This window comes from Leucopleurus acutus (assembly GCF_964270905.1).
Source record: "Leucopleurus acutus genome assembly, chromosome: 2".
Classification (NCBI taxonomy): Eukaryota; Metazoa; Chordata; class Mammalia; order Artiodactyla; family Delphinidae; genus Leucopleurus; species Leucopleurus acutus.
The window spans coordinates 72526823-72542901 of NC_139143.1; the positions used below are offsets into that span (position 1 = coordinate 72526823).

Below are 16079 nucleotides of genomic sequence, written 5' to 3' on the forward strand. Positions count from 1 at the left end.
GCCACATTCGTACTTTTTGTACTTTAGGCTTAGTATTTTATGGCTTGTTATGGAATGTTAAACCATATGGAAGGTATCCCACAAGGACAGCAGGCTGGGATATTTTGGGTCTAATCATATCAAGCATTTTTTAATGCAAAACTATTTATTGAGCATCTATTGTGTGTTCTAACATTTATGTGAGAAAATTTTATGTGGGGAAACAGTTGGGAGAAGGTAAACGGGCATGAACAACGAACCAGAAGTTGGAATGAACATATTGTGCTCCCACAGTGAATGAGCAAATTAGCAAGAGCAGAAGGGACCATTGGAGAAAGGGAAGAAAGAAAAGCAAGAAAATATTACTTCCTTGCTTGTATAGAACTTTATAATATGAAACAAACAAACAGACCTAACCCCAAACCAACCCAAAATGTATGCACAATTCTCATCACATTTGATCCACCAAACAAAAACCAAATGCAGAAACCTCAGTGAGGTCGGGGGTATGGGTGTTTGCCCCAGAGAGTAAATGAGCTTGCCCAAGGGCACACAGCTGAACAGCGCAGCGGGGGGGGGGGTGGGGGGGGTGGGGGGGGTACGCCTCACATTACTCTCCCAGAGCACTTTCCTCTGTAGGACTCAAAAGATAGGATGAGATGCGATGGTGAAGCCTTTCCACGCCAGGCTAAGGAATTTGGTCTTTATTCTGTGAGGAAAATAAGTAGACAGTACACCTAATTTAGCACAAGGAGAAGAAAGCAGAGTTCACCACAAACCACCAACAGGTCATCTTGACATGGACCTTGGACAAGGCTCTATAGAGAGCTTTCTAAAGGATGGTTTTTGAGTGCTTGGAAGAACCCTTGCCAGCACTGGTTCACCGGAAAGCCAATTATGTTTGAGCATCTCATTTTCTCTTCTGACAGGAGTACCATAGAAAATTTAGTTTGTACTTCAATAAGACACTTGTTTCAGATACCACTCTGGAGAAAATGGGCAATTACAGGATGGGTGGTGGATTAATTTGCATTGAATTTTTTTCCACTTTATTTCTTTTAATTTTTTTGATTTATTATTCTTTTATTGAAGTATAGTTGATCTACAATTTTGTGTTAGGTTCAAGTGTACAGTAAAGTAAGTCAGTTATATATATATGTGTATATATGTATACATATAAATATACATATATACATTTATTCTTTTTTAGATTCTTTTCTATTATAGGTTATTATAAGATATTGAGTATAGTTCCATGTGCTATACAGTAGGTCCTTTTTGGTTATCTATTTTATGTATAGTAGTGTTGTGTATATGTTGTAATTTGCAGTGAATTTTAAAGGTGAAGGGGATTTTAGAACTCATCTAAACTACTCCATCCTTTTAAAAATGAGAAAAAGGAAACAAGGGGTAAATCGACTTGCTTTAAGTTATATCATCATCATCATCAACATCATCAAAAGCTTACACATACTGAACACTTACTATGTATCTGGTACATTCTAAGTGATTAATATGTATTGGCTTCTTTAATCCTCACAACAAACCTATGTGGTAACAGAGGCTCAGGGAGATTCAGTAACTTGCCGATATCATGAGGTTATAAGCAATGGACCTGGAATTTGCCAGCAAGGCTGGCTTCTGAGTTGGGGCTTTCTCTTTAGGTACACCCTCTCCAGGACATAAAACTAGAAAGTGGGAGAACAAAGTGTCACTGATACTAATGAATGGACTTTCTGGTGGTATGCTATAAGACGTTCTTGCTATGTTGTTTTCAACATTTTTACCCACAAGTTGGATAAAATATGGAAAGCAGTTCATCAGATCTTCAGAAGTCATGATATGGGGAGAGGAATAAAAAATACACTGGACAAAAGAAGCAGGAGCTCAAAAAATACGGGCTGATGAATGAAACTAAATGTTTTCATTTCAGAGGAATATAGGAAGATATTGCGTGTTGACTCCCAAACCAATTGCCCAAGAATGGGTTGGAGAATATGCATAAAAGAGAATACAACTTGGGGTGTGGGATTTATCAATTCCAACATGAATAAGCATGGGGGGCTGACCGGAAGCTAATGCAAGGAAGCAAATGGCATTCTGTGTGTAGTTTGCACTGGTCACGTCCATGCTGGTTCTCAGCTGATGCTATGAGACCAGTGACTAGCCAGGGGAGCTCCAGTCACTGAGACTTTTCACAGTGACGGCCTGATCTTTCTTCCTCCTTCCTGACCTGCTTTTGCTCTGGCGTCCATCTTGGCCTCTTCCCCCATTGTCATCCTGACTTTGTTCCTGCCTCTTGCCCTTTATTCTCAGTTTTTGTTCTGGGTTCTCCTAGCATGTGAATCTTGGGGTATTTTTCCCCATGGGGACCTGATTTGACTGCCTCTCTGACTATCAGCCATGCTGCATCAGGAGAAAACCTCTCATCTTTGTTTCAGCCTCTCAGAGCTTAGTCCATGACTCTGACCCCTGGAGGGCGTGCTGATAGCACTCCCATTGCCCTGCCAGTACATACAGCACAAGAAGATTTGGACCATATCTGGAGTATTGTATCCAAGTCTGGCCTACCCCCTTCCCTACCATAAGGGAATCTCTGTAAATTGAAGTATATTCATAGAAAAAGGATAGGCTGTGAATAGTCTTGAACAGTTGGTGATATGTGGAATGAATAAAAGAGGCCAGAATGCCCGGAGAAGGTAGACTATGGGCTTGGGAGAGTTATCTCTGACTTTGCAGAAGATTCTACTGTGAAAGACTGCACAGGTTTCTCTGTGTGGCTCCAGGGAGTAGCCTAGAACCTGTGGGCAGAAGTGGCAGGGAGGAGACAGATTTCAGCTTCATAAAAAAACTTTCTCATGGTAAGAGCTGTCCAGAAATGGAATAGAATGAAATGGTAGTGAGCTCCCCATTATTGGAGGTATTCAAGTATAGGTGGAGCAGTAGCTTGTCAGGAAAGCTGTATAGTAGATCCAAACATCAAAGGGATGCTTAGGCTTTTTCATCTGTGGGTTGGTTGCACCCAAGAGTCTCTGTGCCACTGAGGACTCAATGGTGCTTTTTGAACAGGTGGCCTGATGACAGTGGTATGTAAGGTAAATGCATCTGTCCAGTGAAATATCAGAGAAGGACCACCCCATTTGTCTTTCCTACCTGTATATTTTCTGTGTCAGCGAGCTCTGGCTTCTAACTGCCTTTGTCAAGCTTCTACCTTTAGAGCACAGACAAATGCTTCTGGCCACCAGAACAGGAGGGGCCCACCCCAGATCTAAGGGCCACTCTCGTTTAGTTTTCCAAAGCTGAGGATGGCCTCTCACACTTGTCCAATCTTGTGTTTATGAAAGGGCTCTGTTCTCTCTTGGCCCCTATCCCCACCGCCTTTCCCAGATCAAATACCAAGTGCATTGGATAGATAGAAGCCGCAGTGAGAAAATGCATTTTAATAAAACCCCATTGATTTGGGGGGCTGCAAGTAAAGAAAAGGCACCTAAAGAGTCCCACCCCCCCCACTCCCCCGCCCGGCCACTTCCCCCTCCTCTGTCCTGACCTACTCTGGGGCGGTCACACATCGATTGGCTTCCCAGATAATAGATTGTGCCACCACCGGTGGGGACCTCTGGGGACCAGCCGGAAGGTGGAAGAGTCGCACGCAGCAGCCCAGCCCCGACTTAATCAAACTAGCAACAGGATCTCCAGCGGCAGCGCGGCGGTGGCAGTGTGGCAGTGGCGGCAGCGGCGGCGGCATTATGCGTGATTACTGACAGGCACCAGCTGCTGCCGCCACCGCCGGCTCAACGCACGATGTGGACTCTCAGATCGAGAGGCAGATTCCTGACTAATCCCAGAGGGCTGGCCCAGCCCGAGCTGCCCGGGCTGGTAGGAAGCGATGACCACTCTTGCTAGCCCAAGTTGAAGGGAGCCCGGCTGCGCTCGGGAGCCGGGAGAGGCCGAGCGATTGAGCAGACGCGCCCGGGAGGATTATGAACTGAAGAGTCAACATGTACGGAAATTATTCTCACTTCATGAAGTTTCCCACAGGCTTCGGAGGTGAGTATTTCACATGGCTTCACCGTGGGGACCGTCTGGAGAGACGGAGCGGAGATGGGGAGATCCGGATAACTGGATTAGGATTGAAGTAGGAGAGCATATATGTTTATAGGCATATATAGTGTGTTTCCGTGTGAGTGTGTGAGTGTGTGTGTGTGCATGAGAGAGGGACAGGGGCCGGGAGAGGGAGGGAGCGAGAGAGGGGGAGAGAATGGTCCGTAGGTGAGGATCTGTTTGTACATCAGAATGAGTGAACGGATGGGAGGATATGGGGATATTCTAAGGAGAGCCTCAACCCACATGCTTGGGAATATGTCTGAGACAAAGGTAGACTAAGTGCATTGTTATAACCCGGTGTGTTTGCGTGGGTGTGAAGAGTGGAAAAGGTAGGGGAAATGACTAGGAGGTACCTATTATCCAACTTGCCATGCGGAAAAAAAAATGTGACTAAAAAGGTTTTGCCTATATTAAGGGTCCCTGGGATACTTCATAACAAGGGACTGATTGTTTTATTTAAAAGCAGATTTCCTTAGAATTGCATTTTAAAAAAAAGAAAACATAGCACTTTAATTTGCCACCCCGTTCTCCTTCCTCTGTTTTCTCCCCTTTTGATTTGCTAATAGCCTCTTGACCCCTCCCCTGCCGCTGCCCCCAATTCCATTTCCAGTGTCGCTGCCATCAGTCGGAATCTGGGAGTTGGTGGAGGGGCTGGGTGGTCCAGGTCCTCATAGCAGAAAACAGGCGAGGTGGAGCTCCAAGTTGCCAAGCCAGGCAGCGCAGCTGGGCGGCACTTCCCAGGGGCTGCCTTCACACCCAGGCACTTTGGTCCCAAGGCTCCTTCCATTCGGCGACAGAAGCCGCACAGTCGCACAGCTTTGGATACATGGAACCAACAGCTGACCAACTGGTCTCTCACTTGGCAGCTGGTGGCGTAGAGGTCGGGTTCTTGGGAGCCAAAGGGGAGAGCTTTGGCCCCGCGGATGCTGGCAGGCAAGACAAAGCAGAAACTCTTGTCAGGTCTTGAGAACTGAAAAGTCCCTGCTCTCCCCACCTCCTGTGGGTCATAGGCCATTCATCTGAAGGCTTGGGGGCAAAGCTCGCCTACCCCTCTGGGCAGTCCCTTCTCTAAGGTGTGGTGGGACATGGCCAGTGGATGGGGTCCCTGTCCTGGAGTCATTAAGCCAGGGGGTTTGCTGATTCATTTGGGGTACATTGGGTGGTTTTGTGGGCCAAGCATGGAGTTAGGCGCTGGTAATACAGATGTGCATGAGATGTAGTCTCTACTATTTGGACCGGGCAAGCTTGTTATTACCCAGACAGATTGTAATACTGCATGGCATGTGCCCTATCTGTTGCAGGAGGAGGTTGCCACTTGGACACAGCGGGTGGGGGGCCATGGACACACATCCTGGAGGTGGTAATGCTGAAGCTCTTGGGGCCAGTCTTGTGACATGACCCATTGAGAGTGGTGGCCAAGGCTGTGACCTGGACATCTGATCTCCAGTTTACAGTTGGGTCCTGGGTGTGAAAAGCCTTTTCAGCTCCCATCTTGGTCCCATTCACAGCCGAGAATTACTTTTTCCTTTTCCCTCTGAGTTCAGTTGTCTGAAGAACGTGCTTATCCATGAAATTCTTGGGACCCCTGAGGTCTGTGAGGTTATGGCTTCATGACTGCCAAGGAGACCCTCTGCGACAGTTGGGGTGAATAAAAGGATTGAAGGTGAACAGACGTAGGGAGAGAAAGTCTGGAGAAAGAAGATCTAGTCCAGAATTCGCTGGGGGTTGCTGGCTGGAATCTTGGGACGGTAGACTCCTAAGGGACCTCAAAGAGCATCTTAGCCCTCTTATATTATAGATGTGTAAACTGAGGCCTCAACAAAGGCAGGAATAGTTTAAGGTTATGTGGAGTTGAGGGGGAGAGCCCTCTGGAAAAGCTCCTCACACACACATACAGAAAGAGAGAGAGAGAGAGAGAGAGAGAGAGAGAGAACTGAGTTTGGTTTCTAGGTTTTCACTTACTAGCTGTGTGACCTTAGGCAAGTTATTGAACCTCTCTAAGCCTCGTCTCTAAAACGGAGTTTAACATCCCATCCTCAGATCATGGATGTGAGCATTAAACGTGCAAATGCTTGAAAAAGCAGCTATAGAGTGTTGTCTGTATATGTGGTATTTAGTAAAAGTTAATATTTTCATCCCCTCCATTTTGTTCAAGTACTAAAATGCAAATTAATCTAAAAATCAAACATTACTGTAGAATAATGAATTAGGAATCTGGGGAAATAAAATTGAATCCATGAAGACCCACATACGTTGCTGGTTTAAATTTTCATAATTGTGAGAGCTCTGGTATTTAGTGTAATTAGGTTTCAGATAAAAGGAAACACAATTGGCTGGACCATGGAAGAAGTAGGCTGATATAACATGAGGGGTGGGAGGAGAAAGGATAATCTAGGCTGTTGAAACATCTCCCCCTGATGCTTCTTTTCCTCCCCATTCCTGAGGGAGGAGAACAATTATTTTGTATAGTTCTGCTGAGGTTTTCCATTTTGTTTGCTTTTGCCAGCTAAGAGGCGGAAACACTGAGCAAAGGACAGGGACCCCTTGAAAATGGAGGTCTTCATGAGAACTTGCAGTGGTGAGGGAGGGAGGGAAGGAAGGAGGAGGACCCACCCATAGGCACTGGGGAAACCTGAGGATGAGGGCAGAAATTACCTGCAGCCTCTCCCCACCTTTGCCCAAACGCAGCGAGTTGTGCCACACATATTAAGTGATCTAGTGTATAACCCCTGCCCTTTTACATATTAGCAAATGGAACCACAGAGGGCTCCTGGGATTTGTGAGGAGCTCTAGGGAAGCAATGTCACCCTTGGGAAACAACACCTGAGGTTTGCATCTGGGCTGTGCTTACCAGATATCAGGCCTTCCCCCCATCCGTGAACAAGACACTGGTCAAAGTGGCCACAGAGTGGGGACTAGTTGGGTTGCAGCAGCCCCACCAGCGTGCCCACTCTCCCAACTCTGGGCCCTGCCATGTGATGAGGTGAGAGCCCTTTTCTTCTCCTTTTCTGCCAAGTCCTGGCTTTGCCAGCTGCCCAGTAAGAGATTTGTTTGCCTGGATGAGACAGTTGCTGCCTCTAAGAAGATGGCAAAACAAAGCCTGTAATCCCCCCCCCCCCCCCGTCCAATTGTGCGGTAATCCTCAGGGTGAGAAGGAGATCAGGGGAGAGGGGACTTCTCTTGTTTCATTTAACAAGCACGCGGTAGCGCTTACAGCTACCATTGTAAACACTTCACTAGTATTATCTTATTTAATCCTCATGACAACACAGTGAGTAGGTACTATTACTAATAGTATCACATTCCTTTTATCAGCGAGGAAACTGAGGCATTTCAAGGTGCAGTAACTTCTTTTAAGGTCCCATAGCTGGAAAATGGCACAGCCAAGGCTTTGAATGCAGGGAGTCTGGCTCCAGAGTCCAGGACGTGCTGAGTTGCCTCTCACGGCTTCTGTGGGCCACAGACTTGCTCCAGGAAGCTGAGGCCGCAGTGCCCGCCTTGAGGGGGTGAAGAGCCCTAAGCCAGCCACGGTACTGCCCAATGGTTGCAGGCACAGTAGCCTGGCCTTGAGGAATAAAGCGCAGGATAGGTTAGCAGTCACTCAAGAGCAATGGTGACCTCTGGACAATTAACTGCTGGCTTCTTCTGGGGCCCTACTGATTTGCAAGAGTCCTGCCCTACAGACTCTGACCATCTGTGTAGAATACTCCCCTTCTCACCTAAGAATAGCCATAGAGGAGGGGTTGAGTTGGAGGTGCATGTGTGTGTGTGTGTGTGTGTGTGTGTGTGTGTGTGTGTGTGTGGGTGGAGGGCAATATGAGGATGTGGGAGGAGGGTGTGTATGTGTGTGCGCGCGCCAGAACATATTTTTCCCCTCCAACAAATGTGTGGGTGGCTAATAGGGACCTACCAGGGATGTAAGTGGTTAGGGTTTATGTAGGAAGGAATAACTGTTTACGAGATTTAGGAAGGAACATATTCAGTATAAACTATCTTCTGAAACATTTACAATCTTACCAAGAGATAGAGAGCTGAATAGCAACTGGGGGAAGAAATTATGCACAGGGTAATCAAACTTCTCCACCTCTTCCTTCCCTTCATTATGTAGCTTCTGTATCTGCAGAGAATTTAGCCACCAGAGTTGGGTGGCTGGGATGCCAGGGCTCCCAGAGGAAGCTGCTATTTTCTCCTCTTATTTGAAAGTAGAAAATGCAGAGGCCCAGGAAATCTAAGAAGTGAATGTTCTAGAATGCCTGGGTTTGGGTGGCTTTCATGAGATTGACCCAGGTCTTGGTTCAGTGATTTTCTCAAAAGAGTGAAGATAATAGCTGACATTTATCAGACACCTTCCATGTGCCAAGCCCTCTTCCAAGGGCATTACATGCACCGTCTCATTTAATATTCTCAAGGACCCTAGGAGGTAAGGTACCATTGTTATCCCTGTCCCCATTTTTACTGACAGAAACGTCGAGCCACAAGGAAGTTGGGTAACCTGCCCAAGATCACCCAGCTGGTAAGGAGTGGACCCAAGACCCAAATCCGGGCAGATGTCAGAAGTGTTGCGCTTAACCCTACCCTGTGCATATCGCTGGCTGCTTGCTGGGGAAGGCAGAGGGGGTGGGAAGGGTGGAGAGGAGGTGGAGGGGGGTGGGTGTGTGGAGTCCCAGATCCACCCCAAATGGGTGAATTATGTATAAGAACAACAATTAACATATTCAGTTCTTACTCTGTGCTCTTCACAACTTATTTAGGGATCATAATGCTTTTTCTTGAATATGCATACTTGCAGCAAATGAATAAAATGACAGGGGTGGGGGCAGGGGGCTGAGCCATCAAAGGTGCTAATAAGACAAAGGTCAAAAAAATTTCCAGGGCTTCCCTGGTGGCGCAGTGGTTGAGAGTCCGCCTGCCGATGCAGGGGACACGGGTTCGTGCCCCGGTCCGGATCCCACATGCCGCGGAGCGGCTGGCCCGTGAGCCATGGCCGCTGAGCCTGCGCGTCCGGAGCTTGTGCAATTTCCAGGTGAACCTCACTTGATTTTAATACATGGAACTTGATTTTGTATTTTAGGGCGGAGGTTGGCAAACTTCTCCTCTACAGGGCCAGATAGTAAACATTTTAGTCTTGGCTGGCTATAGTGTCTTCCACAACTGCTCAGATCTTCTGTTGTGATGGGGAAGCAGCTGTGGTCAAACGCATAAGCTAATGCACAGGGATGTGCCCTGTTGAGTATGTTTGCCAGCCTCTAGGGGATCATTCCAGAGAAGTTTCATTACTGTTTCTGATTGTCCCCCAGTTAGCGTGATTAACAGCACTACCTCTAAATAACTTCCCTGCACCCCTTCCCTTCCCTGCAAGAGCTGAATCTTTTTTTTTTTTTTAACATCTTTGTTGGGGTATAATTGCTTTACAATGGTGTGTTAGTTTCTGCTGTATAACAAAGTGAATCAGTTATACATATGTTCCCATATCTCTTCCCTCTTGCGTCTGCCTCCCTCCCACCCTCCCTATCCCACCCCTCCAGACGGTCACAAAGCACGGAGCTGATATCCCTGTGCTATGCGGCTGCTTCCCACTAGCTATCTATTTTACGTTTGGTAGTGTATATATGTCCATGTCACTCTCTCACTTTGTCACAGCTCACCCTTCCCCCTCCCCATATCCTCAAGTCCATTCTCTGGGTCTGCGTCTTTATTCCTGTCCTGCCCCTAGGCTCTTCGACATTGTTTTTTCTTAAATTTCATATATATGTGTTAGCATACGGTATTTGTCTTTCTCTTTCTGACTTACTTCACTCTGTATGACAGACTCTAGGTCTATCCACCTCATTACAAATAGCTCAATTTCGTTTCTTTTTATGGCTGAGTAGTATTCCATTGTATATATGTGCCACATCTTCTTTATCCATTCATCCGATGATGGGCACTTAGGTTGTTTCCATCTCTGGGCTATTGTAAATAGAGCTGCAACGAACATTTTCGTACATGACTCTTTTTGAATCATGGTTTTCTCAGGGTATATGCCCAGTAGTGGGATTGCTGGGTCAATCTTTAAAGCTAGAAAAAGGACTTGCTGCTCATCCGTTCTGACCCCTCAGTTACAGATGAGGACACTTGGGAAAGCAGGTGGGGCTTGCCCAGGACCTGTGGCTGTTTACGGTCTTCAAACTGGGTTCCCCGGAGCCCCCTCGGGAGCCACCTGGGGTGGCAGAAAGAAGAGTAGACGGAGGCTAAGCCACAGAGAGCCCTCCCCCAACACACTGGTAAAATAACAGTACTACCAACTACACAGGGTCAGGGTTAACTTTCCACAGTATAGGGGTTCAATAAAATAAAGCCTGGATAATTGTAAACACACAGTAAAAGTTCATTTCTCTTTCCTACTTCAGAAAAGTTGGAGACTATGGTAGTAAGTTCAGCTAAAATTTTGTATGTAGGTTTTTCTTAGAGGAGGTATGCCTGTTCTTAAAGTGTCAGACTGTGCAGTAGGAGAGGCTGACAAAATGAAGTAAAGAAGACATCGATTCTGTGCCAGTTACAGAAAATTGTATTTTAACGAGTTATTCCAGGGCAGACACTCATGAGATCCGGCAGAAACACAGCAGTGACCTGGGACCTCCCATCCCTATAATCTTCAGGATACCTTCGCCCCAGGCCAGTGTCCTTAACGAGTCATGTCCCCCTGAGTTTCCCCAATTTCAGTTTGCATACCCTGGGGCCCTTGGCTCCCTTTATCAGATACTGTAACTGAGAAAGGGGTGAGGGAGAGAGCAAGTGTTTCTAGGTTGAAGACCAAACTCAAATTCCTGATGGGATTTCAGAATTCAGCATCTGAACTTAAAAAATGGAAAAGCTTGTGATCTTTGGTTAAAAAAGCATTTACAAAAAGAGGAGCGGCAAAGAAAGGGTTTAATAAATATGTTGGGCTGTTTCTTCTAGGCTGGTTGCCTGGGTTTCATTTCTGTGACCCAGTATCTCTTTTGTCACCTCCTTCGGCTGGTCACTAGTGTCATGAGGAAGCAGTCCCTTGGAAGGCTTGGGGCTCACGGTACCTATGTTTTCTCAGCCCCAGTGACATGGTGAGCAGAGCAAAGGTTAGAGATCTTCAGGAGGGAAAGTATATCCAGACTGCTCCGGGAATGCCTGTCAATCATTCATTTAACACACCTTGTCTCAGCATCTGGCTTGTGCAAGAATTGTGTGGGACACCGAGAACTAAGACCCATCCTCTGCCCTGAAGGAGTATATAATCCAGTTACAAGCTCTGAAGTCTCCAGAACAGTTAGAGATAAATTATTCCTGGAGACGTTTCTTGGGGCTGAAGTTAAGTGAATAGATTCAAGGAATTTAGGTACCTGGAACCTGAGAACAAATAATACCATGTCCATTACCCAATGGTGACATTGCACTAGGGATATGGTTTGCTGTATTTTAAGACAACTGCTGTCTTTAGAAGACAGTCCATATTGAGAGGCTAGGGAGAGCATATATGTACAAGAAGCCTATATAGACAGAGAAAGGGATTGAGGTCATGGATTCAAGAGCTGGGTGTGGGCAGAACTGGTGTTCAAGGACTTCCGGAACAAGGGGTGAGAGGGGGGCACCCTCAGCAAATGCCTGGAGCACTTCCTGGCATTTGTCTTGGTGGATGGGCTGGTACATGTTGTATCAGTGCATGGAACTTGTTTAAAGGGTCAGACAGCCTGTCCTGGTTGGTGGAGACCCTGCTCCAGTACCCCCTGGTGCCTCGAATGTGTTAGGGATGGCACAATATCCATCTGTACCAGAGAAGTTCAAATTTGGTCCTGGGTGGGAAGGCTGGTTTGCAGGCCAAATGCCATTAATTACGTGTAGGAAGGTTGACAGAAATAATGCTAGACTCAGATTCTAGGTCTCTAGTAATTCACAATAAGCACTTGAAAATGTCACTTTATCATTCTGAACCTCAGTTTTCTAATCTGCCTAATGGGGATAATTTCTGCCCTTCCAACTCTTCTGAGTCAGTTTGAAGCTTGAATGGAACAGACAGTGGCCTCCAAGGGACTGCTATATCCGTAGTGCCTAGCACAGAGCCTGGCACACAGTAGGCGCTCAACAAATATTTTTTGACTGACGGAACCAATAATTGATATGGAAATACACAGCAGATAATTATAAAGAGTTTTATGAATGTAAGGCGGTATGTAGTGGATGGAATTAAGCTTGGACCTGGGAGCAGAAGACCCAGTGTTTTTGTCCTGTGTGGCCTCGACCTAGTCATGCAACTTCTCTGGGATTAGTTTCTCTTCTATAAAATAAGGTGATTCTTCAAGTCCTGAAAGTCTGGTTTCTACCCCAAAACAATATGGCCTTATTAATTTAGGACAGAATTATGGTGATTAGACTGATCATGGCAGGAGCTAGTTTGTATTTGCTCATTCATGAAAAAATAACAAAAAAGGTTTGTTAAGCAACTAAGATTGTAGAAGTGTTGAGCCTCTTTACGTTACATCGTTTTTCGAGCAATTTAAAAAGCAAGCATAGTAGGAGCCTCATTAGCATATTAACGGAGTGTTAATTACAAAAGAGTCTTTTAAAGCAGATTTTATAAAATCCCCACTTAATAACCATTAGCTTGTGGTACTTGAAGAACAAACTCTTCACGTGTGTTACTTAGAAGTATTAAAATCGTAATTTAAAAGTAATCTGCCAACTTGTCACGAATTTAGACTGATTTTTCTCTCAATTGATCCAAATGAGTGAGGTTTTGCTATAATTATATATAATGCTGGTAATAATGAGGCTGATTATCAATCTTTGCCTGCTTTTCACTACCTCCATCATTACAGGTTTTAGGGGAGGGGGTGGGGTGGAGGGAGAAGGGAGGGGTGGAGGGGGGAGTGGAGGATGCCAATCTCCCCCTCCCCCTTCTCCAGGCACTAGAAGAAGGAACCTCCAGCCCCTCCCCTGAACAGCCAGCCAGCTCTCCTTTGGGGACTGCAGGAATCAGGCAGAGCTACCCTGTGTGAGCCCAGAAAGGCTGGCCAGTTGGCCAGGGCTGCACACAGCCGTGTCAGCCTATCAGCTGCTGTGTTCTCTTATTCCTGCTGAGAGGCCAAGGGGGCTGAGCCTCGGGGGCAGAAGGAGTGCCTCTTCTCCCACAGCTCGCTAGCCACTTCCATCACGTTTCTTCATTTTCCCCATCGAGAAAGCCAGAAAGGACATTGGTAGCAGAGAAAGCTTCCTGTTAAGAGATGCAGCCTCTACTTCTTCTCACTCCCTGAGAACTAATATCTTGGTGTCCACATCTGTTAAAATGTGGAGCTCAGTGCCTGTAAAATACCTTCCCATCCGGTCTCAGGGTGGCCGTGCGGCTCTGATGTGTGTGTGAAAGGGTTTTGAAAATGCCACAGCAGTTTAAATATAAGAAATGCATATTAGACAGCCCCTGGCATCTGAGTATCCCTTCTGTGGAAGAAAGAGGGAGGAAAAGGTTAGGCTGAGCTGGGACCCCTGATGAAGGAAACCAGAGCTTGTGTTTGATGTGAGAGGCTGGAGGCAGATGGGAAGTGTTCTAGTCAGAAAGTGCCAGGTCATCTACACACCACTATGTATAAAATAGATAACTAATAAGGACCTGCTGTATAGCGCAGGGAACTCTAGTCAATACTCTGTACTGACCTGTATGGGAAAAGGATCGAAAAAAGAGGGGATCTATGTATATGTACAACGGATTCACTTTGCTATACACCTGAAACTAATACAACATTGTAAGTCAACTATACTCCAATAAAAATTAAAAAAAAAAAAAAAAGAAAGTACCAGGTCAAAGTCCTGAGAGAGGCCATGAGTCGGGTTAGGAAGGGCAGAGTTGGGGACAGAAATTGGGTCCAGGGAGCCTTGATGGAAGAGTGGTCCTGAGTAACTGCTATAAGTAGCTGCACAGCTAGTATAGTATATGGTGGGGCTGGGATTAAAATCCAGGTCTGCTGCTTTTCCGCTAGAATCGAATGCCACTTGTATAATTTACTAGCCATGTTCTCTTGGGCAAGTTATTTAATTTCTCTGTCCCCCAGTTTTTGCATTTGTACAACAGGGGTGAGAGTTGGTAACCTCAGAGGAATTTGTAGGGATGAAATGAGTCAATATCTGTAAAGTGTTTAGAACCATGTCTGGCTCATGGCAATTGCTTAATAAATATTATCTGTTGTTGTTACTTAGTAGAGGAGATAAAATTTAAGTGTCAGTGAAGCGTCTTCATACGGCAGACCCTGGCCTACCTCTCTTGCAGCCTGTGTGTGTATTACAAGCCAAGCTGGGAAAGGCTGTGTGAGCAAGTTTCCCTTCAACTAGGAAGAACAGGCCAGGTTTCTGAATATTCTATGATTCTTAGGCTTATGTACTACATTCCTCCATTGGAGAAAAGGAGGCAGATCGGGTGTGAGATTGTGCCTACCGTGACAGAGAGTAGAGTGGGGTAGGGCCCTGTGATGTTCCCTGGACTTCAAATGGAGAGTTCTGACTCTTAGAAATAGCAAGTTTTTGCCTCTGTCCCCTTCCCTGTGGATGGGTATTAACCATTAACAATGATTCATCATAAGTTTCCATTCCATCCTGAAGCTGGGACAGTGAATTCTCTACCCAGGTACAGCAGTAAAGGGGTGGAGCACCAAGCCATTTGTTCTCTTGTCTAGCCAATTAGAAAGACTCATGCTTAACATTTTACGTTTATTGGCTGAGGATAAGGTTGCTAAGCAACTTCCTTGCCTTGGTAAGAATTCTGTAGTTCTAAGTACCTGGGCTTCTCTTTCTCAATAAGTACCCCCTCAACACACACATGCAATTTGTTGTCTAGAGATTGCAGGGATTTTGGATTTGGTAAACAATCAGGGACATAGATTTCTTATGCAAATAATTTCTATTGATGAACTCTATATATAGTTGTATACACTAATTAACCAAAAAATCTATTCCATTCATTGATTAGGCAACAAATAGTTTTTGAGCATCTAGCATGTTCCAGGCACGGTGCTAGATACCACAATGATAATCGTGGTGAAATTTAAAATATGTGACAGGCAGTAGGTCACCAGGTGCTCAGAATGGAAGTTAGCATGGAGGATATCTTTGGGCTGGGATGGATTCTGGGGAGATCTGGAGGGTCCTATGGGAAGGGTTGGGGTGGCTGGGATAATGGAGGGGCACTCTGTGCTCAGAGGAGTGACTAATACTATAAACAACAGGTATGTACGTACTAGTGTATGGTAGTGACAATCCTTAACAGAGCACTTACTATTGACATGGCTTGGGTTAAACCCTTTACTTACATAATCTTCTACAATGGTATTCAAGCCAGACTCAGGTCTCCCTCATCACTTTTACAGTATGGTAAGTAATTGCAGCTGCTACCACTGGGCCAGTCGTCTCAGATGCTCTTAGCACCCCTGAGATAGGTATGCGCATCTCCATTTATGGCTGAGGAAACTGTGGATGAGAGAGGTCCAGTTCCTGGCTCAACTTTATGTGACTGGAAAGTGGTACAACCTCAATCCAACCTAGGACTTTTGGCCTTCAGAGGCTTGTATTCCACATAGACCGCACCCCTAATGCCCATACAATGCACACACAGGCTTCGGAAATCAATAGAGTGTATGCACCCTGCAGATTCCCAAAGAGCTTTGCTTCCTGGTGACACCAGCAGTATCTCAAAGTGCAATCTGGAATCCCAAACAGCCTGAAGGGCTAACATGGTCCAGCTGATGATGACAGGGGCCCCTCAGCAAGTGGTCCAGACTCAGACCATTCCAGAACACCACCTGCACTTCTTTTAGATGCCAGTGAGCCATATGCTACCTACCTCAATGTGCATGGAGCAGCATTGGAAGGGATCTTAGAAGCCATTGTGTGCTGACTCCTTACCGGGGAGAATAAGGCCCGGGAATACGAAAGGAGCTTCTTCAGTATGTCACCAGGAGAGAAGAGAAGCCCCTGAGAAAGTCCTCGCCCATCAGATAAGT

At 46.0% G+C, this 16079-nt stretch overlaps 1 protein-coding gene across 1 annotated transcript in view; it reads left to right on the forward strand.

Moving 5' to 3' along the window:
* Positions 1-3977: 3977 nt before the first annotated feature.
* Positions 3978-16079, forward strand: part of RXRG (retinoid X receptor gamma) — a gene marked incomplete at both ends in the record, with an annotated part of 43742 nt that continues 31640 nt past the window's right edge. Inside the window, one exon of the mRNA XM_082832574.1 lies at positions 3978-4026. Coding sequence (XP_082688700.1) covers positions 3978-4026 — 49 coding nt within the window. The remainder of the gene's footprint in view (positions 4027-16079) is intronic.